At 36.2% G+C, this 27992-nt stretch overlaps 6 protein-coding genes and 1 pseudogene across 7 annotated transcripts; 5 read left to right on the forward strand and 2 right to left on the reverse strand.

Annotated features, from left to right (window-relative positions):
- Nucleotides 1–360: 360 nt before the first annotated feature.
- Nucleotides 361–3287, reverse strand: LOC106454876 (calcium-dependent protein kinase 24-like). Of its 2 annotated transcripts, XM_048780814.1 has the most exons (7): nucleotides 2581–3275; nucleotides 2179–2443; nucleotides 1977–2100; nucleotides 1598–1894; nucleotides 1395–1510; nucleotides 916–1320; nucleotides 363–849 (listed from the first exon to the last, which is right to left on the reverse strand). In XM_048780814.1, exons 1-7 carry the CDS (start codon nucleotides 2859–2861, stop codon nucleotides 583–585), a joined length of 1755 nt encoding a protein of 584 aa, XP_048636771.1. In that variant the 5' UTR covers nucleotides 2862–3275; the 3' UTR covers nucleotides 363–582. The 2 variants fall into 2 exon arrangements, with proteins under 2 accessions (XP_048636770.1, XP_048636771.1); XM_048780813.1 differs by having other exon boundaries at nucleotides 361–849; nucleotides 1977–2443; nucleotides 2581–3287.
- A 637-nt stretch (nucleotides 3288–3924) lies between these two features.
- On the reverse strand, nucleotides 3925–4855 carry BNAA05G11280D. Its single transcript, XM_013896964.3, has 2 exons — nucleotides 4593–4855; nucleotides 3925–4207 (listed from the first exon to the last, which is right to left on the reverse strand). The coding sequence occupies exons 1-2, from the start codon at nucleotides 4758–4760 to the stop codon at nucleotides 4058–4060; spliced, it is 318 nt and encodes a 105-aa protein (XP_013752418.2). The 5' UTR covers nucleotides 4761–4855; the 3' UTR covers nucleotides 3925–4057.
- Nucleotides 4856–8055: 3200 nt separating this feature from the next.
- LOC106454874 lies at nucleotides 8056–9948 on the forward strand. The gene has a single exon (XM_013896963.3). The coding sequence runs from the start codon at nucleotides 8325–8327 to the stop codon at nucleotides 9534–9536; it is 1212 nt and encodes a 403-aa protein (XP_013752417.2). The 5' UTR covers nucleotides 8056–8324; the 3' UTR covers nucleotides 9537–9948.
- Nucleotides 9949–10178: 230 nt separating this feature from the next.
- On the forward strand, nucleotides 10179–11882 carry BNACNNG56110D. The gene has a single exon (XM_013895865.2). It carries the CDS (start codon nucleotides 10524–10526, stop codon nucleotides 11880–11882), a length of 1359 nt encoding a protein of 452 aa, XP_013751319.2. The 5' UTR covers nucleotides 10179–10523.
- A 610-nt stretch (nucleotides 11883–12492) lies between these two features.
- Nucleotides 12493–13639, forward strand: LOC125609395 (F-box protein DOR-like). The gene has a single exon (XM_048780815.1). It carries the CDS (start codon nucleotides 12497–12499, stop codon nucleotides 13367–13369), a length of 873 nt encoding a protein of 290 aa, XP_048636772.1. The 5' UTR covers nucleotides 12493–12496; the 3' UTR covers nucleotides 13370–13639.
- A 2449-nt stretch (nucleotides 13640–16088) lies between these two features.
- LOC125609396 lies at nucleotides 16089–17279 on the forward strand (annotated as a pseudogene).
- A 5969-nt stretch (nucleotides 17280–23248) lies between these two features.
- Nucleotides 23249–25081, forward strand: LOC106453636 (F-box protein DOR-like). The gene has a single exon (XM_013895862.2). It carries the CDS (start codon nucleotides 23249–23251, stop codon nucleotides 24470–24472), a length of 1224 nt encoding a protein of 407 aa, XP_013751316.2. The 3' UTR covers nucleotides 24473–25081.
- Nucleotides 25082–27992: the final 2911 nt, after the last annotated feature.

Below are 27992 nucleotides of genomic sequence, written 5' to 3' on the forward strand. Positions count from 1 at the left end.
GTTTCTTCAGACATTTGGAGAATGCAGATGATCAAAGTGAAGCTCTAGTTCGTCTCTCATGTGGGTGTGAGGGTTTGATTTGTAGGGTTTGTGATACGGTTCCTTCTTATGTATAGTGTAAAAGAATGTGTATGTGTTATCTTTACACACGTTGTAACTTCACTTCTGTCATCTGCTCTGCTATGGCAACTTCTGTGAAACCAAACCTAGTGAACTCTTGCGTCTGGTTTTAAAGAAAAAAGAAGCAAATGGTACATGCTTTGTGTTTGGCTTTTCCTGATCCTATATGTTTGCAATACTATATTCAAGTTACATCTCAAGAAATTGTTAGCTGTTTAATTGTTACAACTTTATATCCAAATTTGATACAAGAGTTTTCTACTTGTTGCAGCTCAAAAAAGTTTACAAATGACACCATTATTGATGCTACTAAAACTTAATAAATTGAATGATTTTTTTCTATTCTCTCTTTTGATTTTTTTTATTCTCCATTGTTCTCAAATTTAAGCACATTTTCTTTGTGACTTGTAGCACCAAAAACAAACACAATAAAAAGAAAATCGAAAGATCATTCTTTCTTCTTTAGTTTCTTAGACCTGATGGTCTATAGGTTTTGGAATGAACAAGCTCCATTGATTTGTTCTTGGGAGCATCAAGTAGCTTAGCTTTCTTCCTTGCTAAAGGGAACTCCATGGAATAAGACTTGGGACCATTGTCCCCAACATCTTCTTTGAACATCTTTATGCTCAAAGCATTTAACAACGCCCTTGAGTACTGCCTAGACGCCATCTTCCAGTCTGTTCCTGATTTCATCATGGCCCTAAACTCATCAAAGCTTATCCTCCCATCCTGTCACCAACCAAACATGTTAGGAACCTCACATGAATCGGTTAAGTGTGATTATGTTTCATTTACCTTGTTGAGGTCAACGTCAAAGAAGATATCTTTGATCCACTGGTCACCACCATGGCCTAGCTTATCATCATCGAATAGAGCTTCTTTGAGCTCATCTAGCTCAATAGACCCGTTACCGTTCTTGTCAAAATACTTGAATGCTTGCTGCAAATGCTCATCACAACCCATTCTCTTCAAGTGTATGGCTAGTGTCACAAACTCTTCACAGCTCAACGTCCCGTTTCCATCTGTATCAGCTGCATCCATAAGCATCTTCACGTCGCCATCGGGACAAACTTGTCCAATCTTCTTCAGACCATCTCTTAGCTCCTCAAATGTCAAGTGTCCGTTCTTATCAGTGTCCATTGTCTGAAACATTTGTATTATCGATTCTATCTCCTCGTTTGGTAGATTGTCAGCTACGACCTGTAAAGATTTGAAGGATCAGTTACAAAATTTATAGAGTAGTAAAGTAAAATTAATCAAGAAACTGTATATACCCTGAGGACTTTCTTCTTGAACCTGTTCATCAACAAGAACTGTTGAATCTTGGTCCTCACGCCATCTCCAAGATTCACATTTGGTGCTCTCTCTGCGTTCTGGATCCATGGATGTTCTGTAATACATAGTTTTTCCATCAACTAATGTCGTTTATTGATCGTTTTATATAGATAATGAAATGGTATTATTATAATGAAGTTACCAAGGACTTCTTGAACCGTGAGTCTGCTATAAGGATTAGCATCAAGCATGTTCTTAACGAGTTCTTTGGCTTCACGTGAGACTTTTGGCCACGGATCTCTCTCAAAATCGATGTTCCCTCTCACAATTGCATGAGCTATTCCTTCCTCAGTCTCTGCCCAAAAGGGAGGCACACCACAAAGCAAGATGTAGAGTATAACACCAGCGCTCCAAACATCGATCTCCGGACCGTAGTTTCTTCTCAAAACCTCTGGTGCCATGTAATAAGGACTCCCCACAATCTCATTGAACCGCTGGGCTGCAATAACCATCCGTTTAAAGCATAATTTTTTCTCAAAAACTGTTTGTGATGTAATACTATGGAGATGTGGTTTTAGTACCTGGTTTGAAGAAAATGGAGAGACCAAAGTCAATAGCTTTGAGTTGTGCAGTCTCGGTTTCGTTAGAAAAGAGGAAGTTCTCAGGCTTAAGATCTCTATGGATCACTCCATGTTCATGACATACCTTGAGACACAAGAAAACAACAATAAAGGCGGGAAAAAAACAAAAGATACAAAGGAGATTTGAATTTTTTTCACACACCTTGACAACTTCAAGAATGGTTTTAGCGACGGATGCAGCGGCGCGTTCAGTGTAATGACCTCGAGAGACAATACGGTCAAAAAGCTCACCTCCTTCACAAATCTCCATGACAAGATAAACCGCGTCTTTGTCCTCAAAAGCTTCCTTAAAGCTAACAATGTTTGCATGTTTTGGTAAAGATCTCATGATCTCAACCTCTCTTCTCACATCCTCAACGTCTATCTCCGTCCTTAGCTTCTCCTTTGATATCCTCTTACACGCAAACCTGCTCATATTTGCTCCATGAAATCAAACAAAACAAAACAAAACAGTTTTTGCAAAAAAAGACAAACTTTCAAGATTCATATTCAATATCTGCCAGGTCCGAAACCACAACATGTATTAAAAAAAAAAAGAATATACCTTTCTCGAGTACTGATCTCAATACATTCATGAGTGACACCAAACTCACCACGGCCTAGTTCTTTCCCGAGCTCATACTTGAGGAAGATTCCATCACCAATGGGCTCGGGGAGAACACGGCTCGGTGGCTGGAAAATCAATCTCCGGGAAAGAGTACTTGTCGAAGAAGTATCGGTTTTAGGGTTAGAGGATGTTTTGGTGCTACTACTGTTGTTTCGCCTTCTTGCAGGTCTCTTCCCAAAGGGAGAACCTTTCAATGGCGACGAAACACAGCTTCCCATGGGATTTTTGTTTCTTGGGTTTTGTTTGGAACTAATATCCAAAAAACCACGAATGATCGATGAATGTACAATCGATCAAGCGATTTTTTCAAGGAGGAGATTTATTCAAATGCACCCCATGGGAAGGAAGAGAGAAGCTTTTGTGCTCAAGTTTCTTTTGTTATTTTTTACTTTTTTTGTTTATCTAAATCTTTTTCTTAGGGGCTTCTGTCTTATTCTTGTGATATTCTTGTGTGTTTCGTGTTTTCTATGTTTATTTGTTACTTGTTTGAAAGAAAGAGGAAAGTCCTAAAAGATTGGATGGATGGAGACTTCTTTCTATATTTGGTTCATGACAGTCTGTTTGGTTATGTTTTCTTTTTCAAAAATTCGTTAACTTTCTTGCCGTTACTCCCGCCATTTTCCATGCGTCTTAAGATAAGGGATGATCCAAACATCACCCTTTCTAAAGTATATATAATATATGTTCGTCTATCAACTATGATAAATTATATGCATAATCAGAATAATCCATCTAATTTGTTTTGCTCAAATTATATATTTAATCATAATTTCAAAAATTGCTTTATTGTATATTTAGTATCAAAATTGATTAAACATTGGTTCCCCCTTTCCTTTTAGTTTTGACTATGGATGGGTTTGTCCTGATCTCAAGAGGACTTGTAAGACTATTTTCTAAATCCTTGTCTTGTTGAACCAGTTTAACTAAAACAGAATTTACAGACTAATTATATCAATAAATTTGTTTTTTTTTCTCATAAGTTTGTTAGATAATTGGAAAGTTTGTGAAAACAATGATGAAATAGTATACTGAAAAACTGGGAAAACTACCAAATATTTGCAATCTGCTAAACAATGATATATTGGCATACTAAAATCTAAACTTCCTAAATTTAACAAACCTTTTATCAAACCAGTGAAAAAGATAGAAATTTAACTCATCATCTTTAAGACTGAGATTATTAAGAGTTACTTGGACATCCATGAGCGTTAAATTTTGAAAATTCAAAGTATGATCTTGTTCCTCTTTCATCATGGTGTTTAAGATCTAAGCAAGCAGATCTACAAAACGATAATAGCATATGCTAAATTGAGGTCAAAAGTAATGTCAAAATGGCAAAGTTAAGTGTTCTTATTTTGCCAACAAGAATGCAAAATGTTTATAATGAACATTTTGAAACAGAAAATATAATCCTTCAGACGTTCCTTCTTTTATTCTGAATAAACTGCAGAAAACTGGGTTCTAGCATCAGCTTCTTGATAGTTTGACAGTGCAGAGAGTGGCGTTGCAAAGAACCTTGTAGGAACTTTCTATGTGGTCTGCCTGCATCTTCGTCTTGCATATGCTGTCAAACAATTCAAGTTGTGAGTGTGTTAGCCTGACTGTGAAACACAAGATATCATGTGGCAACTAGTGACACATATATCCTTTTTCATATTAATCGTCACTGAAAACACTCAAACTAACAAGGAATCACATAAGTGTGTCCCTTGCACCAATCCATATTCAAGAGCTCATAGTTCATAAATTCAACATGGAGCAATTAACGTGTTTTAGCTAAAAACATGGAGGCTTCAAGAGGAGCAATCAAATCACAGTAACCGAACCATCATCATCTAACAGATGAAGATTGTTGCATTTTCCACCAGAATAATAACTGATCTGATAATCTATCATATTCATACGAATCGAGTGAGATTGAGAGAAAGGAAGAGAGGGATTGAACTGACGAAATCTTTGACGACGCCCTTGTAGACGAGGATGGGGAGAGCGATGCCGAAGATTCCGATGAGAGCGAAGTTGCGACGTGTCCATCGGAAGTTATGCTCGAGATTCTCCCTGGCGGATCCCCAATCCTCTATGAACTTGTTCTTGTTCGTCTCCATTCCTCCTCCCATCTTCGCTTTCTCGATTCCACCCTTTCTCTATCTTTTTAGTTTCTCTGCGCGATTCATCTCAGACTGTGGAGATAGATACCGGTTCAATTAAAATTATTTTTGATTTCGATCAATTTACTAATAAACCGGGCGACAACAAATGTGAAAGTGACTTAAGCTCAAGGCCCGGCCCAAATTTTCGTTTAAACGAGTTTACATCAATTTACAAGTTAGGCACTCCCGCGTAAAATTTAAAATTGTTCAAGATTTTACGAAACTAATACGGGGAAAACATTACATACGATTGATTCTTGAATTTTTCGCTGGCTGATATTGTAACATACCGAGTTGTGATATATGGAAGATACGTTTACATTCAGAGACACTTTGTGTCTTTTGTTTACGCTCAAAGACACATAATGGATATGACACACATTGTTGGTACAGGTGTCTTTGTGGTGGACAAAAATACCCTCAACTTGTTAACCAACATGAATGGAAAAAAGATGTTCCTTTTAAAGAACCAAACCAAATATTTTTTCTGGTTGAAATAAATGAAAAAAACTAAAAAGTAAAAATAGTTGTAAACTCAGATTTTTGGATTAAGCATTTGTAGACAAATGAAATATGGACATCTATATTGTGGATATAAAAAAAAGGTGGATTAATGAGTTGTGAACACGTAAATTACAAATGAGTTGTAGAAACAAGAATTATGGACAAGCAAACTAAAATCTGTTTAATTATCTTTTTACTTGTTATATGTACATAAATATAGTAGAAAAGTTAAGTAAATCTGAAAAGTCATTGAGCACAATCAATAGAAAATTTATGGACATAAAGAATATGGACCCAAGAAACGTGGACACTTAACAAATACTTATGGATGGATATGTATGGACGCAATGGTTGTGGTTACGGTGAACAGTTGACAGAGAATAAACTATTTTTCTCCCTTCTTTGCTAATTTTAGAACAAAGAGACGAAAGTTGAGATATATCCTTAGAAACAAAACAAAGCTAAAATGGTTCGATTTTGAAGCAGAAATTGCACCTTGCATGTCAAGTGTTTGTGGAAACGAAAAGTTGTTGACGAGTTAGATATGAACATACACATTGTGGATGGTAAAATTATGGACACTGAAAAATGTGAACACATGAATCAAGGTTTTGTGGATGAAGATCTTGTGGATGGGGTCTTATGTTCAAGATTTTGTGGATGAAGATTCGGCAGCCACTTCCACCAACCACCACCATTGTATCCATACTCACGTCTTCCACCATTGCCTCCACAACCACCACCGCCTCCACTGTGGTATCCACCACTTCTTCCACCATGCCCTCCACGTCCACCGCCATCGTTTCTACGGGACTGAACCTCGAGAAGAATCAGAAAATCAAAGAGAAAGGTCTGGGGAGGTTTGATTTGGACCGCAAAGCTCAAGAACATTTGGGTCGAGAAATGGAACTCACGATGATTGGGTTAAACAGAGAAGCGTAATCGGAGAAGAGAGTCAGAAAATGAAAGAGACAGGATTAGGGTTCATCGGGTTCGTCGGCGTATCCGAGAGAAAGAGAAGATTAACAAGAACCGTGAAAAATAAAAAAAAGATAAGGTAAACGGAGGGTTTGTAAAAAGTAAAAGATAAAAAATCTGTTTGGTTTTGGTTAACTAGATTGGTTTAGTTGGGTAGGATTTCTATCTAAGTGAAGATGACTCTAGTTAAGGGTTATATTAGTAATTCTAACATAAGAAAGTGTGTTGTATCACAATGTGTCTTTTAGTGATATTGAGAAGACAAAATGTGTCTCTGAGGGTAAAAATTTCTATATGGAAAGACTTAAGATAATTGATTTGGCTATTTATGTCACCAAAGTTGACTTAATTTATTCAGAGCACATCCAAAAAGAACTTTAGAGTTAAACGTGCTTGAGTTGGAGTAGCGGAAGGATAAGTGACTTATCGGAAAGTGATTCGCGATAGCATGCGAGTGAGGTCAAAACATGAGAAAAGGTCAGGTGGTGATTGTAGGGTCAATAAACATTGATTTCAAGCCTTTGGAAAATTAACGGACCGGCCGTCAGACGGGATGGAGCCCACAGACCGAGAGAACGGGCGTGGATGGCCTATTAGCCGTGGACGGGTCGGGGCGATGTATGTTTCCTTAATTAGAAAGTTTGAACTGTGAGAAGAGAATCTAAAGAACGTATTTGCGTCACTTGGATTAATTCTCAGTTTCTCTCCAGCGCTCTCTTTACATTTCCATATGCATAGACATCGCCGTTCAACACGTTGCTATCTCTGAGAAATTCACGTATCTCGTTTTGGTTCATAGTAAAGATAAGCATCTTACTTTATTGTTGCACGGCCACACATTGCTTTCCTTAGGGTTATAATATATACTAGATTTTGACCCGCGCTTAGAAAGCGCGGGTTTATTTTTGAAATTAAATAAATTCTTCTTATATAAGAGATAATGTATAGGTTTGAGTACATTTACCCGAGTGCACTGAATCGTACCAAACTGAGAAAAAAAACTCAAAATTAAGCTGAATTTCATAAATAATCGAGCATAGAAAAAATAGAAACCAAAGTAAGGACCAAATGAGTACTTAAAATTTTAAAATACAAATTATATACCTATTAAACATAACTAAACCATTAAAAGTTTATACTATTAATAGAATTATATGTGGTAATGATCACATTTGAATAATCTATCATATATTCATATGGATTTATTTTTAGAGCAATTATATAATAGATTATGAGAAAATAATAAATGAATTCATTTAAATTATGTAAAGTATTTATATAGTTAGAGAAATATAAGTTAAGACCAAATAAATATTAAGTCTAATGAAATGGTCCAACAACCTTGTTTAAGTAGATTTTTTAGGAGTGATTCCCTTTTAATAGTATAGATAATCTATCATATATTCATATGGATTTATTGTTAGAACAATTATATAATAGATTATGAGAAAATAATAAATGAATTCATTTAAATTATGTAAAGTATTTATATAGTTAGAGAAATATAAGTTAAGACTAAATAAATAGTTAAGTCTAATGAAATGGTCCAACAACCTTGTTTAAGTAGATTTTTTAGGAGTGATTCCCTTTTAATAGTATAGATTCTGTGACTTTTACCTCTTGACTCTTTCTAATTCTCAGAATAAAAGAAACAACAAACTTAGTGCTTGGTGTGTCTGCAGAATTCTTATTAATGTAAACATAATTCATTCTTATTACATCAACGTATCAAGAATGTTTAAAGAGTATAAATCTTTATTAAAAACATACTTATATCACTTTCAAATTGTTGACATTTTCTTGTTTTTTTTAATTGAGAGAGAATGGCATGAATCTTTCCTGCATTTGCCGTCTCTGTATTTTTTTTAATCTCTAATCACACAATTAATATGTTTATGTTATGATTAGATACAAATGAAAAAAACAGAATATAAACACAGTGCGTTTGATTACTTCATAACTTCATTCTTTTCAAAGTAAACAAAAAACCAAAAAATGCTTTGTATTTGGTTGTGAAGATTGAATGAGTAAAAATTGAAAACCTGCAAAATGAGTTTTGCAGGTGGGAGAGATGGATCTAAAGGTTTCATGAAGAGGGTTACATCAACTTTCTCCACTAAGAAAAACAAGAACACAACAAATGATCCCAAACCACTACTTCCTCGGTCCAGATCAACTGGTTCAAACTATGAATCCATGAGGCTACTTCATGGTCAGGGGAAAAGGGCTCTTCCAGATGTTAACACAAAGAGAACCAAATCTGCTGGTGTCTCTCCTCAGCCGAGGCGTCAAAAGATCGGTGGATCCGGGAAACAGTTCACCAAGCTGAGATGTTTTGATGACAGCGATTCCGTTTGGCTGTCTTCGGATTGCGCTTCTTCCAGCTCTCTTCTAGGGCAACGCAGAGTCTCTGTCTCGTTTCATTTCTCGCTCGACGAAAGGGTTGTCTCTTGGTTATCAAATGCTGCTAAGAATCAAGATGACACCATCTCCACCGAAGAGAGTCATCAGAAAAGTTCAAAGAAGGCAAAATATTCTTCAGAGAGCAACAACAACAAGACTTGTCCAAGTGAAGAGTCATATGCGAGTCCTGAGTTGACTTTACAAGAAGACAAGAAAGTTAGCTTCTCTTTAGAATCAGAGATGTCTTTGGAGAAAGCTGCAGAGACTGGTGATTCCAAGAGCAAGACCGTTGCGGAGCCGCTCTTCTGGCCGTATGAGCAGAAGTTTGATTGGACACCAGATGATATATTGAAGCATTTCTCCATATCTCCTCGGCGAAAAAAGTCAACGGGAAATAAAAGTAATGGTACCTCTCCAAGATCAATGAGGGCACAGCTTCAGACAAGAAAGCTGGTTCTCAAAGAAGGGTGTAAGAGAAAACTCATGTTCAATGGTCCTGGAACAAGTCCAAAACAAGCGAGGACAATCGGTAATAAGAAAACCAAGATGAGCAAGAACCAACAACAACAACCCATCATGAAGAGTTTGAAGAGGAACAATAGTTTGCCAGCAAGTTTGAAGAGAAACTCGAGGGAGGAGGTACATGTTCAAGCTGCCGAAGAGAGTGTAGAGATGTGCAAAAAAACACCTAAGAAGCTTATCATGACACGCAGGTCCAGGACTTTCATAGAAGATGACTTTGCCTTGATGAATGATTTCTCTATAGAAAATGCGGTGGGGCTTTGCGAGTTCAGGGGAAGAGAAGGCATTGATTCAGACTTCAACACCGATGGTTTCTTGTTTGAAGATGCTCTATGAAAAAGAAAAAGCCTTTACAGGTTCGAGTCTATAACAGCATCTGCACTGTAGATTAAGGAATTCGGCTCCGAACCTCCTGGTATTTTCAAAAAAAAAAGCATCTGCATTGGAGACAGTTTTATTTCAATAATTGTGTATCTATTGGTACAAGTTTGGGAATCTCTGAAATGAGTTTGCGGAGATATGGTTTCCCTTCTTCTTGGAATGTTTTAGCAGAATAATCGTTCCCCTTATATTAAACATTGGCTACATCTTGCTGTTTCCCTTTTCCTGAAATATTTGGTGTTGTGTGTTTCAAGTGAGTCAGAGAGATATAATGTGTATGTTTCTGACCACTCTAAGCAGAGACAATTGTTATTGATATCTTATTATTTGCCAAGATAATATAGGATGTGTTGATCTCTTGCAAATATCTTATAGACCAAGTAACTGGCTGGCTTTTACAAGTGTTTATGTAAGAAAGAATTCACATTATTGATTACCAAAAACATTTAGTTTCAGTGGCTATAGTCGGAAGGGAGCTTAGGAACACATAACCAGGTCTACTCCCCTACAGGCTACATGATACCACAATGTTTAATAATGTATGTCACTTTTAATTAATTGTAATGAAAAGAGCAAAGCCTTTGATAAAAAATGGTTGGATGATTTTTAATGTCAACATCATTCCTATTACATCAACGTATCAAGAATGTTTAAAGAATATTCTTAAAACAAAAAAAAAATCATATATCATCTTTCAAGTAATTGACATTTTCTTTCTTATTTTTTTTTATTCAGAGAACGGCATGAATCTTTCCTGCATTTGCCGTTTCTGTTTCTCTAATCACAAGCTTAATATGTTAATATTATGAATAGACAAAAAAACATAAACACATTAAGAGTTTGATTACTTCAGAACTTCATTCTTTTGACAGTAAAACAAAAGAAAAAAAAGCTTTGTATTTGGTTGTGAAGATTGAATGAGTAAAATCTGAAACCTACAACATGAGTTTTGCTGGTGGGAGAGATGGATCTAAAGGTTTGATGAAGAGGATTACATCAACTTTCTCCATCAAGAAAAAACAGAACACAACAACAAATGATCCGAAACCAGTTTTTCCTCGGTCTAGATCAACAGGTGCTAGCTATGAATCCATGAGGCTGCGTCAGGGGAAAAAGGCTCTTCCTGATGTCACAGGAAAAAAGACAAAGAGGACCAAATCTGCATGTGTCTCTCCTCAAAGAAGACGTGAAAAGATCGATGAATCCAGGAAACAACAGATTGAAGACATTGATTCCATTTGGTTGACTTCTGATTCTTCTAGCTCTCTTTTTGGGGAACGTAAAGTCTCTGTCTCGTTTCACTTCTCACTCGATGAAAGCATCGTCTCTTGGTTATCAAATGCTGCTAAGAATCAAGAAGACACCAAAGAGAATCATCATCATCATCATCACCAGAAAAGTTCAAAGGATGCAAAATATTCTTCAGAGAACATACAAAAAGATGGAAAATATGTTGGAACAGATTCTGCAAAGCCGTGTTCTTCACGTTTACCTGAAAACAACAACAAGACTTGTGAAGAGACATCTAATTTCAACAGATATGTGAATCCTGAGTTGACTTCACAGAGTCATGAAGAAAAGAAAGTTACCTTCTCACTAGAATCAGATGTTTCTCCCTCACCGGTTAGCTCAACTCTTGGGCCATCTACTCCTCCTATAGCCATACTAGCCTCGGCTTTGGAGAAAGTTGCGGAGATTGGAGGTTCAAAGAGAAGGAATGTTGTGGAGCCGCTTTTCTGGCCACTGGAGCAGAAGTTTGATTGGACAACAGATGATATAATGAAGCATTTCTCCATGTCTCCTCAGAGAAAAAAATATATAGGGTCCAAAAGTGCTAGTACCTCCCCAAGATCAATGAGGGCACAGCTTCATACGAGAAAGCTAGATCTCAAAGAAGGGTGTAAGAGAAAACTCATGTTCAATGGTCATGGATCAAACTCAAAACTAACACAGATTCCAGAAATGGAACGAACCGAGATCAGAAATAACCGACCACCCATCAAGAAGAGTTTGAAGAGGAACAAGAGTTTGCCATCAAGGTTGAGAAACTCGAGCGAAATATCTTCAAAAGTGGTACCTATTGAAGCTACAGAAGAGAGTGTAGAGATAAGCAGAGAGGAAAAAAAAACACCTAAGAAGCTTGTCATGACCCGTAAGTCAAGAACATTTTTAGAAGATGACTTTGGTTTGATGAATGATTTCTCTATAGAAAATGCCGTCGGACTTTGTGAGTTCAGGGGAAGAGAAGGCATAGATTCAGACTTCAACACTGATTGTTTCTTGTTCGAAGATTCTCTTTGAAAAGCAAAAGGCTTTATATAACATCATACGGTTATATAATGCATATACTTGTCAAACGGACGGCGACAACTTTGTTCCTTGATTGTATATCTGTTGGATAGTAAATAATTACAACATTTATATATACCACATATATGTATGCATTTTGGATCAATCAAAGAGCTGAAACTATGTTCTCATTGAGTTCTATACTTACATCATTTGAACTTTAATGTCCTTAGTTATGCGTTTTGGATCAGTCAAATAGCTGTAATAAGCAGGCACAAGGAGAGATACAAAAGTTTTGTTACAAAACCATTGGAGAAATATAGCTAACTTTTCTTCATTAGCAAGTAACGGTGTTGATACAAGTCTGGTGAAACAGTCAAAAACGGTTCGCCGTTTTTAATACACCAAACGACACGCAATCTAATATCATGTGCGTCGTTTCAATCAAAAGTCAAAAGTCAAAACCAAAACGACCAAAGTGTGTACCTTTACACAGTCCGGTAAGTTCATTTTCATTTACCCAACTGTCCTAGGGTAAATGACCAAAGAGTGAGTTGATCTTCCTTTCTTCACGTCAGCCTAAAAATCCTGATGAGGCTGTGTCTCTTATAGCCGCGGATCATCATATGAGTTTCCTGTTTGAGCGTGTGGATGCTATATCTAGTTCTGTCAATGGCTATGTCTGTGTAACCGATGAACGGATCTTAAAAGGAAGGAAGACCCCAGAGGATGTGTTGGTGATATGTAACCCTAGCACGGGACAGTCCGTTACTTTACCCAAAATACCTAAACTGAAGAAAATGAAGAGAACTGCAAAGAGCTTTTTTGTGTATGATCCGATTGAGAAACAACACAAGGTGTTGGCAATAGCCAGGGTTGATGGTAGATATGTGCATCAAGTTCTTACATTAAAAGGAACTAGAAACCTGACTTGGAGGATGATTGAATGTAGCGTACCTCATTATTATCCAGGGCCAAAGTGCATATGCATTGACGGTGTTTTGTACTATGGTGCTTGGGGTTCCAATAATGGTCATATTCTAGTTTGCTTTGATGTCAGATCCGAGAAGTACAGCTCCATTAAAGCCATTCAGGGAGCGGTAGAGGAAGGTGCAACTCTGGTAAATTACAAAGGTAAATTGGCTTCACTAAGGGCGCAACCTAACCCCCATGCTATTAGTGGAACAAGTGCAAGTTTTGAGATGTGGATTCTAGAAGATCTTGAGAAACATGAGTGGTCCAGCCGTATTTACAAATTGCCTCCTGTTTGGAAGGATGTAGTTGCATGGGAGGTCTTATTCTTTAAAGGAGTGACTGCCACAAATGAAATTGTTTTGCCCCCCAAAACTTCATCCGATCTTTATGATGTTTACTACTACAATTTCGACAAGGAAAGTATAACAAGAGTTGAATTCCAAGGAATGAGACCGTTTAGAAAGGGTTGGGGTTCTGGAGTTTTTACCTTACTGAACCATGTAGAGGATGTGAAACTTATCTAATTGTTTTAGAACTTTGTAACGGAAGCTTGCTCCTTGGGGATCTTAATGTAAACCTTTATTTTTTCCACTGCTTCTGTGTTATTATAATTTTTTTGCTTGAAGTTGTAAATTATGGTTTTGAAACTCCTCTCCACTGATTTCACTTGCGACTACTGCTACTATTTGTTTTACTTTTGATATTGGACTTAGGTATGTCACTGGCACATGCGTGCTCCATTGGGATAAGACATAACCCTCTGTTTCTCAAACTGTACTCCTCCAGCTCCTCGTCCTGTTTACAGAAACAACAAAGTGATGTTGAGTCCTGATCACAGGTTTTTGAGTAGCGGTCCTAGTAAACAAAAAGGGTCGAGATTCTGCTCACGTGCGTAGTAATGGGGTTGTTTGAAGATATGGAGCGCATAGAACCTGTACAGACAATTGAGAATAAAGTCATTGTTGGATCGGAAGAGAGACAAATGAAGCATGTTTGGATCCAAAACAAATGAAGGAAACAGAGCAGACCTTGACTTGTTCTTGAAGAAACTGAATGTATTGCACCGCCTCAGGCAATCTTAGTGAGAGCCCCTTATCTTTTACACTGCTTCTGTGTGTTTTATAACTATTCGGTTATCAGAATGAATATTCTCTGTTCTATACCATATATCCTCTTGTTTCAGTGGTTATGGAGCAATGATTGTTCTAGATTATGTTTTTTTGAAACTCTTGTCTAACTGTCACACTATGTTATTTGGTGATCCACTAATTACACTTTCTTACTATAGCTTCAAATTGTTTTGCTTTTAATATTGAACTTAGGTATGTTACATCATAATTGGAATCTATCTGAATTGTTGTATCATTTGTTGATCTGTTTTATGAGCCAAATACATGTATTATAAATTCAGATTGGCTGTAGAGCTTGCTATGAAACATATTATTGTGTTGTTTGTTGCTATACTGAAGCAGACTCGAAGATTGCTTGGATTCTGTTGCGGATCAGATCTAATGGCATCGCCTGTTTCTCAGAGAAAAGATGCAGATTGCTCTAGGACAACACAACTGTGAACTACAAATGCTTTATGAGAAACTAAATCTGTTGGAACAAGTTCTTCAAAGTCGTCTTTGCTTTTACCTGAAAGAAACAACAAGAAATGTCAGTCCTAATTTGACTTCACCGAGTTGTAACAAAAAGAAAATTAGCTCCTCACTAGAATCAGAGGTGTCACCAGTTAATTGTTGGGCACTCTGATCCTACTAAAACCATACGAGTCCAGCATCAGGTTTGAAGAAAGTTGCTCCTAGAACTACTTGCAGTGATGGTATGAACGGCTACTTGAATCTATGCTCATGAAAGACTCACCAGCCTATATTCAGGTCATCAAGGCTTATTTGTTTTCTTTTTTTGCTTCACAGACTTTGCATTTACAGACATTTTATGAACATAAACAAGTAGAATGATACCACGATTTGTATTAATTAGTCATCATTTTTGTGACCTCTATCGATAAACATAAATAGTTTAGCCTTGTGGTGATTTTTAATAATAAACGACAAAAATACATTATTTATAGGGTTTTTGCACTAGATAACAAAAAAAGGAATATAAATTAGCTAACAGGTAACGGTACTGTATAAATTGTGGTAATACCAAGCGTGTCCCTAATATACGACCTGTTACACGTTACACGTGAGCTGAACATACTGTTTATTACCACAAATTCAAAGAACTGAGGAGAGAAAGAGAGAGAGAGTGTGTGATAATAATGCAAAGAATCAAGAATGTTCAACTACTATTTTTCTTTCCTGTAAAAACCCAAAGCGCTTAGATACATTTTATATGTTAAAAGATCGTCTCGTTCTAAAAAGTTAAACTCATTCTCTAGTTGTGTCTAAAATTTATAGAATTTATAACCGGTTATAGGTCTGATGTTTTGGTTTTATAGAATTTATAACCGGTTACTGATTCCAATATGAACTTCATGCAACATATGTGTCTAATATAGGATCCCAATAATAATATCACACTTTCTTCTTCTTAATTAATATTTCACAATATTAAGTTTTTTACATCAATCCATACGCCGAAAATATTAAACGTTATGTCTTGCAACCTTGGATAGTAGATAAAGTTTATCTTACAACATACGATTACTAACATCACAAAAACTCCCCTTTCTTGAAAGCACTTTCTTAGATATAATCATAACTTCTTTTATCACACCGAGTAGAAAATATCTTCGTTAGGTCTCAAAATATCTCCCTTTTATCACAATGGCGCCAACCATTTTAAAAATTTCTACATCCCATCTCTCGTAAATTATTGCTCCTAAATCCGGTTTCAATATGTATGTACGTCAACTATGTCAAATTATAACCGGTTTTCTACATATATTGCTCTTCCTCTCTACTTGCAATCAAAATACATTTTGTTCTTCAACCCGGTAACAGGTAAACGTTTTCGTCTCAGTTCGAGGAGAATATTGGCAGCACAACACAATTGTTACATGGTTATGCAAATATTTAAAAATAATGCATAGATCTGCAATTACCACAAGGAATTTGTATATTCAGCTAAATAAGCCTTATTTATATTCCACAAAAACGTAACAGCCATTTTATCAATTGATTTTTTTTTCTTGACGGACTACGTGTGAGCGAGCAACTACGGCGGTGCGGCATGACGGTGGTATACTTTTTCCGTTGATGAATTGAACTCGTAATTTCCACTGCGAAATGAGACGGTTTGGTTTGCATTCCCCCAACTGTCTAGGGATTGAAGAATGAAGAAGCAAGCATCTCCCTCCGCCATGAATTCTCGGCGGCATAACGTCTCCGATGATCCTCAAACCATCCTTCGACGCAGCTCGAGACTTAGTGCTGACGAACTATTACTGAATATCCCAATCGATCTCATTATGGATATATTCTCAAGGTTACCGTTGAAGTCAATTGCTAGATGTCATTGCGTATCGAAGCGGTGGGCCTCCGTACTCCGCCGGCCTGATTTCTCGGAGTTGTTCTTCACCAAATCTTTGGCTAGTCGGAAGGTATTGTTCGCATGCCAGAAAAAGAGTAAGGTGACCTTTTTCTCTTCAGTTCAGCCTCAAAATCCTGGTGAGAACTTATCTCATATAACCGCTGATCACCGTATAACCTTCAGAGTTGAGCGTGTCTATGATATATCTAGTCCTGTCAATGGCTTTGTATGTATTAGAGACGATCGGATCTTAAAAGGAAGGAAAACCAGAGAGCTTGTATCTGTGATATGTAACCCTAGCACAGGACAATCCTTTACTTTACCTAGAATGAAGACAAGGAAGAGGACTGGGATGAGAAGCTTTTTAGGGTATGATCCCATTGAGAAACAACACAAGGTGTTGGCAATGACCAAGCAAGATGATAGAGTTGATGAGCATCAAGTTCTTACATTAAGAGGAAAGGGGAACCTGGCATGGAGAAGGATCGAATGCAGTATACCCCATTCTTTTCCGAGGCGGGACTGCATATGCATCAGTGGTGTTTTGTATTATGCTTCCAAGGCTCCCAATGGTGATTATTTGATTGTTTGCTTTGATGTTAGATTTGAGAAGTATAGCTTTGTGAAAGCCATGAAGAGTGTAGTGCCTCCCGCAGTTCTAGTAGACTACAAGGGTAAATTGGCTTCACTAATGGCGCAACCGGACCCCGATTTTATTAGCGAAACAAGTACAAGTTTTGAGGTGTGGATTCTAGAAGACCCTGAGAAACATGAATGGTCCAAACGTATTTTCAAATTGCCTCCTATGTGGAAGGATGTTGTTGCAGGGGAGGACTTGTTCTTTGAAGGAGTGACTACTACGAATGAAATTGTGTTGACGTCAAACTCTTCAACCGGACTTTTCCATGTTTACTACTACAATTTTGACAAGGAAACTATAACAAGAGTTGAAATCCGAGGAATGAGAGCGTTTGAAAGAGGTTCAAGAGTTCTCACCTTTCTCAACCATGTAGAAGATGTGAAGCTTATGTAATTGTTTTAGGACTTTATAGTGGAGGCTGGCTCCTAAGTTCTCATCTTGAGGATCTTAATGAAAGCCGTTATTGTTTCCACGGGTTTTGTGTTGTTGTAATTTTGTTTCGCATATTTAGCAATGATTGTTCTAAATTATATTTTGAAACTCCTCTCGGCTGATTTCATTTCAGACTATAGGTTCAAATTTTTGTAGTTTTGAAGTTTGATACTGGACTTAGATAAGTACATTGGCACATCATAATTGGAATCTATCTCTAACAGACGTATGATAAATTAAGATTGGCTGTATAGCTTGCTCTGAAACATATTATTGTGTTGTTTATTGCTATACTGAAGCAGGCTCGAGGATGTGTCTTGGATTCTGTTGCGGAGCAGATCTAATGGCCTCGCCTATTTCTCAGAGATAAGAGGCAGATTTCTACACAACTGTGGACTACAATTGCTTTCCGAGAAACATTGAAACATGTTCTTCAAAGTAGTGTTTGCTTTTACGTGAAAGCAACAACAAGACTTTTCCCAGGGAAATCATGTGAAAGCTAATCTGCTAACAATATATATGTCAGTCCTGATTTGACTTAACCAAGTAGTGGCGAGAAGAAAGTTAGCTTCTCACTAGAACTAGAGGTGTCTCCTTATGGGTTAGCTCAATATACCATACTAGCATCAGCTTTGGAGAATTTTGCTTCTAGAACTACTTGTAGTGATGGTATGTTTATGACTCCATGTCCATGTTTATTTAGCATGTTCATGACTCCATGTCCATGTTTATTTAGCATGTGACCCGTATAGATACAAGTTTGGGGATCTCAGAAATGTTTTTGAAGAGAGATGGTTTCCCTTCTTCTTGGGAATGTTTTAGCAGAGAGGTCGTTTCCCTTATGCTATATACTTGCTACATCTTGTTGTTTTCCTTTCCGGAACCATCTGCTGTTGTGGGTTTCAACTTGCAAGTGAGTGAGAGAGAGAAAGTATATGTTGCTGACCACTTGAAGCAGAGACAATTGTCATTGAGACTTTGTTATTTGTAATGTATTATTAGTTTCTTGCCAATATCTTGTAGACCGAGTGCTTGGCTGGCTTTTGTTCTTAACGAAATCATTGGCTCGCCCTCGGCTATTGTTCGTCCGCCTAAAAGAGAGTGAGGTGATCTTCTTCTCCTATAGCAGCCGATCATCATATGGCTTTTCCCTTTGAGCACCCCTAAATATAAAGTTCATCTATTAATACAAAAAGTTAAAATACTATTGCGTAAATAAAAAAAAATATGTCTCTATTATAAAGTAACTAGGTGATAACCTGCGCCCTGCGCGGGGCGAGGAGATTATTAATGTATTATATATTTTAATATGTAGACATAATTAAAGTTATAGGCATAGTAAGAATAATATATGTTTACATTGGATCTTAACCAATTCTTTCTTCACACTCGCATGGATCTTATCTCCCTATACATATAAAAACACGATGCATGAAAGACATAATTTCATTTTCGTGAAAGAATAACTAAATATAATTATTTGATTGAAATAAGATTGTTTCAAACTTACATTGGAATCAATGATAACCATTTCAATGGTCAGTCCTCCAGCAGCAGAGTATTGCTTCCACAGCCTCACAATGCTCACTTTCACTCTCCACATGGTCTTAAAGGGTTTCAAGTCGGCAACAGAGTTAAAACCTGCCATTTGTTTTTTTGTGTTTGCTTGTATCGATTGCTTAAGGAGTTTAGAGAAAGAGGCAATGGTGAGGAGATGGATACGAATTGCTCTACTATTTATATCAACACAGAGCATAGGTTTTTACTCTCCACGCCAAATTGAATAGACGATACGAATATTAATGCTCCTCTTTAATCCCGTATATACCACTTACCTTATTTGGTTATTGCGTGATGCGTTTATATGTTATGTGCACTATCAGATCCGTGATGGTCACGCCACAATAAATCATGAATATTCTTCTTTCGATTAAGGTAAGTATTTCGATTATTTGAATTTTGTTTCCTTTTATATGTTAACAATATTATTGTGTTTCCTTTATATTTTGACCAATTAAGCGTGTATATTAATTTAGAATATTGAATTCAATTGTGTTTCCTTTCTTATGAATGTTTATCTCTATTTTATGAATGTTTTTAAAACGGTCGATTATAAGCATAAAATGTTGCATAGTAATGTTTGCGATTTGAAATTCAATTGTGTTTCCTTTCTTATGAATGTTTATCCCTATTTTATGAATGTTTATAAAACTTACGATTATTATTATAAAAGGGTTGCATAAAATATTCATAAAATGTTGCATAGAAATGTTCATAAGTAGTTGACTCGGTTTCAAAAATGTATGATTATAATACGATTTGATATTAGTTATAAAATGTTCATAAAATGTTGCATTATAAAGTATAATAACAAACCGTAAACAAAAATGTTGTAGAATTATCGAAACCTAAAATTCATTTGATAGATGTCGAAATATATTTGTTGCCTTTTTCAACCGCAAACAAATCGGATTCTCTGCCTGTCATAAAGTCCCGGTTTTTGTTTCAAAGCGGATTGTAATGCATATGTCACAAAACCGATCGAGATCTAAATAAAGCATATTGTATAATGTATATGTCCAATGGCATTTGGTTGTAATTAATCTAGGTCACAAAGGGTTATTTTAAAAAGCTAGTGAGAGTGTCTTAGGTGATGACACATAGGAAATGACACTCATGTAATAAACACATGAGGCCAAGGTTTATTTCTATTGATGTTTCTCCTTTAATAAGAAAGGGATGCTATTTTTTTCCTAAATATAGCAGAAAAATTAACAATATCTATTTTAGGGAAAGAAATAGAGGTGGATTGAAATATATTTTATGTTATTATAGCATATAAAGGTAAATATATTAAAAGGTTGGAGATGCTTTAAGAGATACGACTCAAAATCAATGAAAGTATCAAATTGTAACTCAAACCATCTCCAAAGTATTCTCCTATTTGTTCTTCTATAATAGAGATGAATTATTTTCCGATGTATTTCTCTATTTTTCGTCTAAAAATTAATATTCTTACAAGATTCTTTTTCTATTTTACAATTAACATTTTTCACTTATAATTGTTGAAAACTGATCCATTCATTGTGAATTTTGATTTTTTCAAAAAATTGCAATATTATTTAAACTAACCATTTTACTAGAAAAATACATAATATAAAATATAATAAATTAAAATAGACATTATCTTTTTTTTGTCAACTAAATAGACATTATCTAATCATCGATATTACTATATTTTCCTATAAATGAATAATTAATGCATTTCAAAATGAGAAATGAGTTTTTTTTTTATCAAAGTTGTTGGAGCATGTTGTACTAATTAATATTTAGGTTAAATTTAAATATGTTATCAATATGAAAAATCTATGTGAAACTTCTAATTAATTAAATTTTCATTTTAACTACATATAAAACTAAATATCATTTGTTAAATAATTTTTTCTTTTAAAATAAAATAACAATATTGTTTATTTACGTTATTTATAACTGTGAAAATTTAAGAATTATTATGTAAACAAAAAAAACTGTGTTGTTATATTTAAAAGAAATTGTATTTCTCCATAGACATATATTTTAGTTATAGTTGTAACAAGTTAAAAGACTAATGTGTAAATAAAAGAGTTTGCCTCTATTATAGAGGAATATTATTTTAATCTCTAAACTAGATTCTGACCCGCCCTTAAAAGGGCGGGTATATTTTTTGTTTTACATTTTTTTAGAAATTTAATTTTTATATTTTGTGTTTTAAATTTTAATTTTAGAAATTTGATTTTCATATTTTTTATTTCTTTGTAATTATATTTGTATTTTCTTTGTAATTATATTTGTGTGTAAATTTTAATCAAAATCTATTTTATGAAATAATATCAATTCAAAAGTTGATCCGGCATACGCTTGGTTCTTTGTAATCATATGCCGATATAGCCGTTTTTTTGTAATCATATTTTTTTTTGTTCTAGGTCTTGACCCGTGAATATATTGTTGGTTTGTAATTTTTGGTTTTTTATGTTTCTGTAAATATGCAACATTTTTCTGTAATTTTTTTAATATGTTAAAGAAATTTAATTTATATACACTTATGGTAAGTAAGAATAAGAATGAACGAAAGGTGTTCCTCGGAATTCTAGTAGGATTATCCTAACGTAGTGGTAAGTATATATTAACTGAAAAAGGTAGAGTTATATAACATAGGGTTAAATTTTTTTTACTTGTTGATAACCACCCTAATGTATTGGTTATTGTTTAAATAAAATCAAATACAGTTATGTAAAGAGAATAATAAGTGGCTCATTAAATAAATGGAATAAATAATTGGACATAACATTTATCAATAGATACTAAAGCGAATCAATCCATTTTTAGTCTATTTACTTTAAATTTGTTTTGATATTTTTAATAAAATAAAATTAATTTATTAGTTTAACTTGGTTTATATTTGATAAATGTTTTGTATATTTGATTTAATAACCCGTGAAAACATAAATAATTATCTGGTACACTATAAAAGTAAGATATTATAAATATTAACTAACTTTAGATATTTTTTATTAAAAATAGATAATAATTTTAATTGTGACCATGTTATATTAAACAAATAACTTAAATTCAATTAAATCATATATTGATCTAAATTTGAAATGTTCGTCGTTTGTTTGTTGTAAAAAAAAAAGAGAATACAGATAATGGTTACATTAAATATTTGATAGGTTAACTATAAAACCAAAAACATGAACCAAAGAACTAAATATCATAAATAAAAGAATTTGCTTTAATATTCCATGGATGATAAATACCATGGTCCCTTAATGGTTAAAAATAAATACCATGGTCCCAATTTCAAAACAAAAACATTATACCATGGGTCTCTGAAACTTGATAGTGGCCTTCTCTGACCACGAAGAGTGTCGTAACACTTAGCATTAGAATTTAGTTTTAACTTGGAACTGTCTACTATTATACGTTAGTGAAGCATATATTTAATAATTTATTTTTATATGTTCAAATACTCTGATAACCGTCGCGTAGGAGAGGAGCCCGAGAATTTTGGAACTTAAAAGGGAAGTTACAAAATATTCAGATTTTCAATTGGTAATTTAAATATAGGTCTAACGGTATAATAAATAATATTCCAAATAATGATAGGAATAAAAATAATAATAATTGGACCCTACTTTTATCAATGGGTCAAACTGCTGTTTTAATAGAATAGATTTAGAGAAAAAAATAACAATTTCTATTTTAGAAGAAGAAATAGAGGTGAATTAGAGTAAATTTTATTCTATTATAGCATATAAAGATAAAAATAGCTTAGAGTTGAGATACTCTTTAACACAATTGGGTTTTGGAAAAACTATTTGATTTGCGTGCCTTCAGTGCCACTAAGCATTGTCCTGCTACATTCAAAGAGACATCGAGTTGAATGAAGGTAACCAAAGAAAAGAACTAATACGATACAAGATGAACTGCATCCAAGAAAATTGTTAGAGCAATTAACATTTTGGTGGTATGCTAGAAAATCACACGGCTCATGCTGGGATTATAGTGAATATATCCGACGAGCAGAGAAATTCTTTTGTTTTTCTCTCGAAATGATGAATAGCTAAGAACGACATACCGTTTTTTAATTGACAAACGACACGCACACTAATTTCGTGTCGTGTGTGTCGTTTCAATCAAGCCAAAACGACATGAAGTGTAACTTTTGTTGACTCAGCCAACAAAACGATCGTTTCGTTTCATATTTTATTGACAGTCGTGTGACTCGTGTCGGAAGAGTGAATTGCACTGCATCTTCCCAATTGTCTAGAGTTTGACTTTGACAAAGAAGCAAGTGTCTCCATACGCCATGAATTCACGGGGGTGCAACGTCTCGGATGATCCTCAGACCATCTGTTGTAGCAGCACACAACTTAGTGCAATTGACGACTTTTTGCAGAAGATACCAATCGATCTCGTCATCGACATATTCTCGAGGTTGCCGTTGAAGTCTATTGCGAGATGTCGTTGCATATCGAAGCGGTGGGCCTCCTTTCTTCGCCGTTCTGATTTCACGGAGTTGTTCTTGACCAAATCTTTGGCTCGCCCGCAGCTTTTGTTCGCCTGCCGAACACAGAGGGAGTTGCTCTTCTTCTCTTCACCTCAGCTTCAACATCCTGATGAGAACTTGTCTACTATAACCGCCAATCATCATGTGAGTTTCCCCCTTGAGAGCTTCTATGATATATCTACTCCTGTCAATGGCTTTGTCTGTATACGAGATGATTTGCTGTTAAAAGAAAGGAAGACCCAAGAGCTTGTGTCGGTGATATGTAACCCTAGCACGAGACAATGCTTTCCTTTACCCAAAATGAATATTGATCCACTAGTAAAAAAGAGTACTCCGGTGAGAAGCTTTTTAGGGTATGATCCCATTGAGAAACAACACAAGGTATTGGCAATGATCAAACGGTATGATACAGTTGTGGATCATCAAGTTCTCACATTAAGAGGCTCCGGGAACATGACATGGAGAAAGGCTGAATGTGGCATACCACATTTTCCTCCGAATCCAGACTCTATTTGCATCCGTGGTGTTTTGTATTACGCTGCTAGAGCTTCCAGTGGTGGTTATATGATAGTTTGCTTTGATGTCAGATCTGAGAAGTACAGCTTTGTTAAATTCACAGAAAGAGAAAAATATTTTGCAACTCTGATAAACTTCCAAGGTAAATTGGCTTCACTAATGGCGCATCCCAACCCTCTTTTTATTAGTGGAACAAGTACAAGTTTTGAGATGTGGATTTTACTAGACCCTGAAAAACATGGATGGTATCCACGTATTTTCAATTTACCTCCTACGTGGAAGGATGTAGTTGGAGGGGAAGAGTTATTATTTAGAGGAGTGACTGCTACAAATGAATTTGTTTTCTCCTGCAACTGCAAATCTTCATCTGAGCCTTTCCATGTTTACTACTACAATTTCATCAAGGAAACTATAACAAGAGTTGAAATCCAAGGAATGGGAGCGTTTGAGAGGGGTTCTATAGTTGGTATATTTCCGAACCATGGTGCAGATTTGAAGCTTGTGTAATTGTTTTTGAACTTAGTAGCATAGGCTGGATCTTAAGTTCTCATCTTGAAGATCTTTAGTGAAAGCCCTTTATCTTCTTTTCCACTGATTTTGTGTTGTTGTAACTTATTTTGCATATCTCTTGTTTAGTGGCTCATGCACACACTATGGAGCAATGATTGTCCTAAACTATGTTTTTGAATTCACTTCCAGACCATAGCTATGTATTGTTTTACGTTTGAAAGTGGTATGTACATTGATTGGCACATCATAGTTGGAATCTATCTGAGTTGTTGTCATCCTTTGTTCATCCGTCTACGAGCCAAAACATAAATGATAAACTCAGATTGGCTATATAGCTTGTTATTGTGCTGTTCGTTGTTATAATGAAGGAGGTTTGGGGATGTGGTGGATTCCTTTGCGGATCGGATCCCATGTCCATGCCTGTTTCTCAGTGATAGGCTGCGTACTTCTCTAGGACAAGACTACTGTGGACTCCAATTGCTTTCTGCAAAAATAAATATGTTGGAACAAATTCGGCAAAGCCGTCTTTAATTCCAATAGGTATGTGAGTCGGTCATTTGACATCACCGAGTTATGAATAAAGGAAAGTAAGCTTCTAAGTTCTAACAAGAATGGGATGTGTGTCCTTCAGCGGTAAGCTCATCTGTTGTGCAATCTGATCCTAGTAATAAAACCATACCAGCATCTGCTTCGGAGAAAGTTGCTCTTAGAACTAACTTGTAGTGAGGGTAATGAGTATGAACGGGCTACTTGGCTCAGTGTTCACGAGAGGAAATAGATTACGGAGCTAGTTTTCATAAATGCAAGTTGATGAAACATTCAAGCTTATTTTGTTTTCTTTGCTTGTCAGATGTTGCATTTTCTTTGAATAACAAAAAAAAAAGCATGCTAATTTGATCAAGGAAGATGACTTTTGCGTTGATGGATGATTATTTTATCTATAGAAAAGGCTGTGGTTGTGGCATATATTTAGAGTTTTGTGTGACCTAATCTGTAGTGGTTTAACTCGATCAAGTTTTAGTTTCTAGTCCATTCTTTAGCTTGAGTTGATTATGAGTGTTTGTGTATGCAGAAATAAAGTAGACGACACAGAGTTTAGAGTTCCCAAGGGTATTAACGAACCCTTGGTACGTCTCGGGAGAAAGGAAACCGTATACAAGCTCGATCACTCACCCAAGCTCACACCTCTCACCAATACCTCACGTCACTCACCCAGATCAGAGATAAGAGTACACAAAGAACACGATGATCTCACACCCGATTCCTTAAGTGTTTACACTCACCCTCTCAGATCTTAATGACGTCTAGTATTTCTCCCAGTGTAGTTTCCTTGTTTCCTTTCTCCTCTTATAGCAGCTAAGATTCCCTTGACTCTCCGCGCAACTTGTGTGCCAGCTCACGTTGTTGTAACGGACTGCACATGGCTTGTTTCTTCATCCGTTGCGATCACACTTAACGTGTTTCGTCAAACCGCTGCGTATAAGATATTGGGCTTCTCCGTATGACTTAAGCTTCTCCTGGACCTCAACATAAAACCATTTGGCCCATACTTAAGTTACACAGCCCACCAGCTGAAATGGTAAAGCACACGTGACAAATCTCCACCTTGCTTTTCCAATTCAGACAGCTCCCGAAGGTAACTCCACCTTCCCTCTTCCAACCCTACTCTTGTCGGAAGAAAATCCTAGATCAGATTCGATCTAGTTTCCGCTGACGAGAACCCTCATCAGACTTCTACCTTCTTCGAATTTCTTCACCGGTACATTCTTAGTGAGAATATCAGCTGGATTCTCCACTGTACCAATCTTCGATACCACAATCGAACCATCCGCTACAACGTCTCTGATGAAGTGAAGACGAACATCGATGTGTTTCGTTCTTTCGTGGAATACGCTGTTTCGAGCAAGACACAGCGCACTCTGTGAATCACAGAAGATCTCGGCTTTCTTCTGCTCAAATCCAAATTCAGAGGTAATTCCTTTTAGCCACAGAGCTTCCTTCGTTGCTTCAACTAACGCCATATATTCCGCTTCGGTTGTAGACAAAGCCACAATATGTTGAAGACCAGAACGCCAACTCACAGTATTACCTCCAACTTGGAAAACATATCCCGTGATTGATCTTCTTCGATCCAGGTCAGAAGCATAATCACTATCACAGTAACCTTTAACGTCAAATACTTCAGATTTCTTGAATGTTAAAGCCATATCTGTAGTACCTCTAATGTACCTCATTAACCATTTAACAGCATTCCAATGATCTTGACCAGGTGCACTCATGAAACGGCTCACCAGACCAACTCCGTATGCAATGTCAGGACGCGTACCAATCATTGAGTACATAAGACTCCCAACAGCACTTGAATAAGGTACACTCTCCATAGCTTCTTGTAGTTCAGAACGTAGCTCGGCTTTGGTACTAGATAGTTTGAAATGAGAGCCCATAGGAGTAGATACTGACTTAGATTCTTCCATCATAAAGTTCCGTAGTACTTTACACAAATAAGTTCCTTGTGATAACGTAAGGACTCCCTCCTCTCGATCACGACAGATATCCATTCCTAGAATACGCTTAGCAGGTCCTAAGTCTTTCATTTCAAACTCACTACTCAATAAGTCCTTCAGCTTCTGAACTTCTTTCACATCACGTGCAGCCACTAACATATCATCAACATACAGTAGTAGATAGATCATGTTACCATTTCCATAAACCTTAAAATAGGCACACGAATCATACAAGCTCCTCTCATATCCCTGAGACCTCATAAACTCATCAAACCTTCGATTCCATTGTCTCGGGGATTGCTTCAATCCGTAGATAGATTTCTTCAACAAACATACTTTGTTCCCTTTCTTATACCCCTCTGGCTGTTCCATCAAAATTCTCTCTTCTAGATTCCCATGTAAGAAAGCTGTTTTTACATCCAACTGTTCCAGTTCCAAATTCTGATGCACCACCATAGACAGAAGCAACCGAATAGTGACATGTTTAACCACAGGAGAAAACACCTCATGATAATCTATTCCCTCTATCTGAGAGTAACCTTTTGCCACTACCCTTCCCTTATAACGTTTGTCCTCCACTCCAGGAATACCAGGCTTGACTTTATAGATCCATCTACAATCTATAGTCCTTTCACCTTCTGGCCTATCAATTAGAACCCATGTATGATTCTTTATCAATGAATCCATTTCTTCATCAGAGGCTTTCCTCCATTTCTTTCCATTTTTGCTTCGAATAGCTTCTCCGAAAGTCAATGGTTCATCTTCTTCTACTAACTCAGACATAACTAGAGCGTAGGCTGCCACATCAGCATCATCAAACCTGCTCGGAGGTTTAATAGTTCTCTTAGTTCTGTCTCGAGCTAGCATGTAGTTTTTCAAATCTGTAGGAGAGTCTTCTTTCTTAGCCTCATCATCAGAATCAACTTCTCCTTCAGTATTTCGAGAAACTCCACCTTCAGATGAAGACCCGGTGTGTTCATCAGTAACTTCGTCCTCTGGTAGAAAAAATGACA

The sequence above is a fragment of the Brassica napus genome, chromosome A5 (genome assembly GCF_020379485.1).
Source record: "Brassica napus cultivar Da-Ae chromosome A5, Da-Ae, whole genome shotgun sequence".
Lineage (NCBI taxonomy): Eukaryota > Viridiplantae > Streptophyta > Magnoliopsida > Brassicales > Brassicaceae > Brassica > Brassica napus.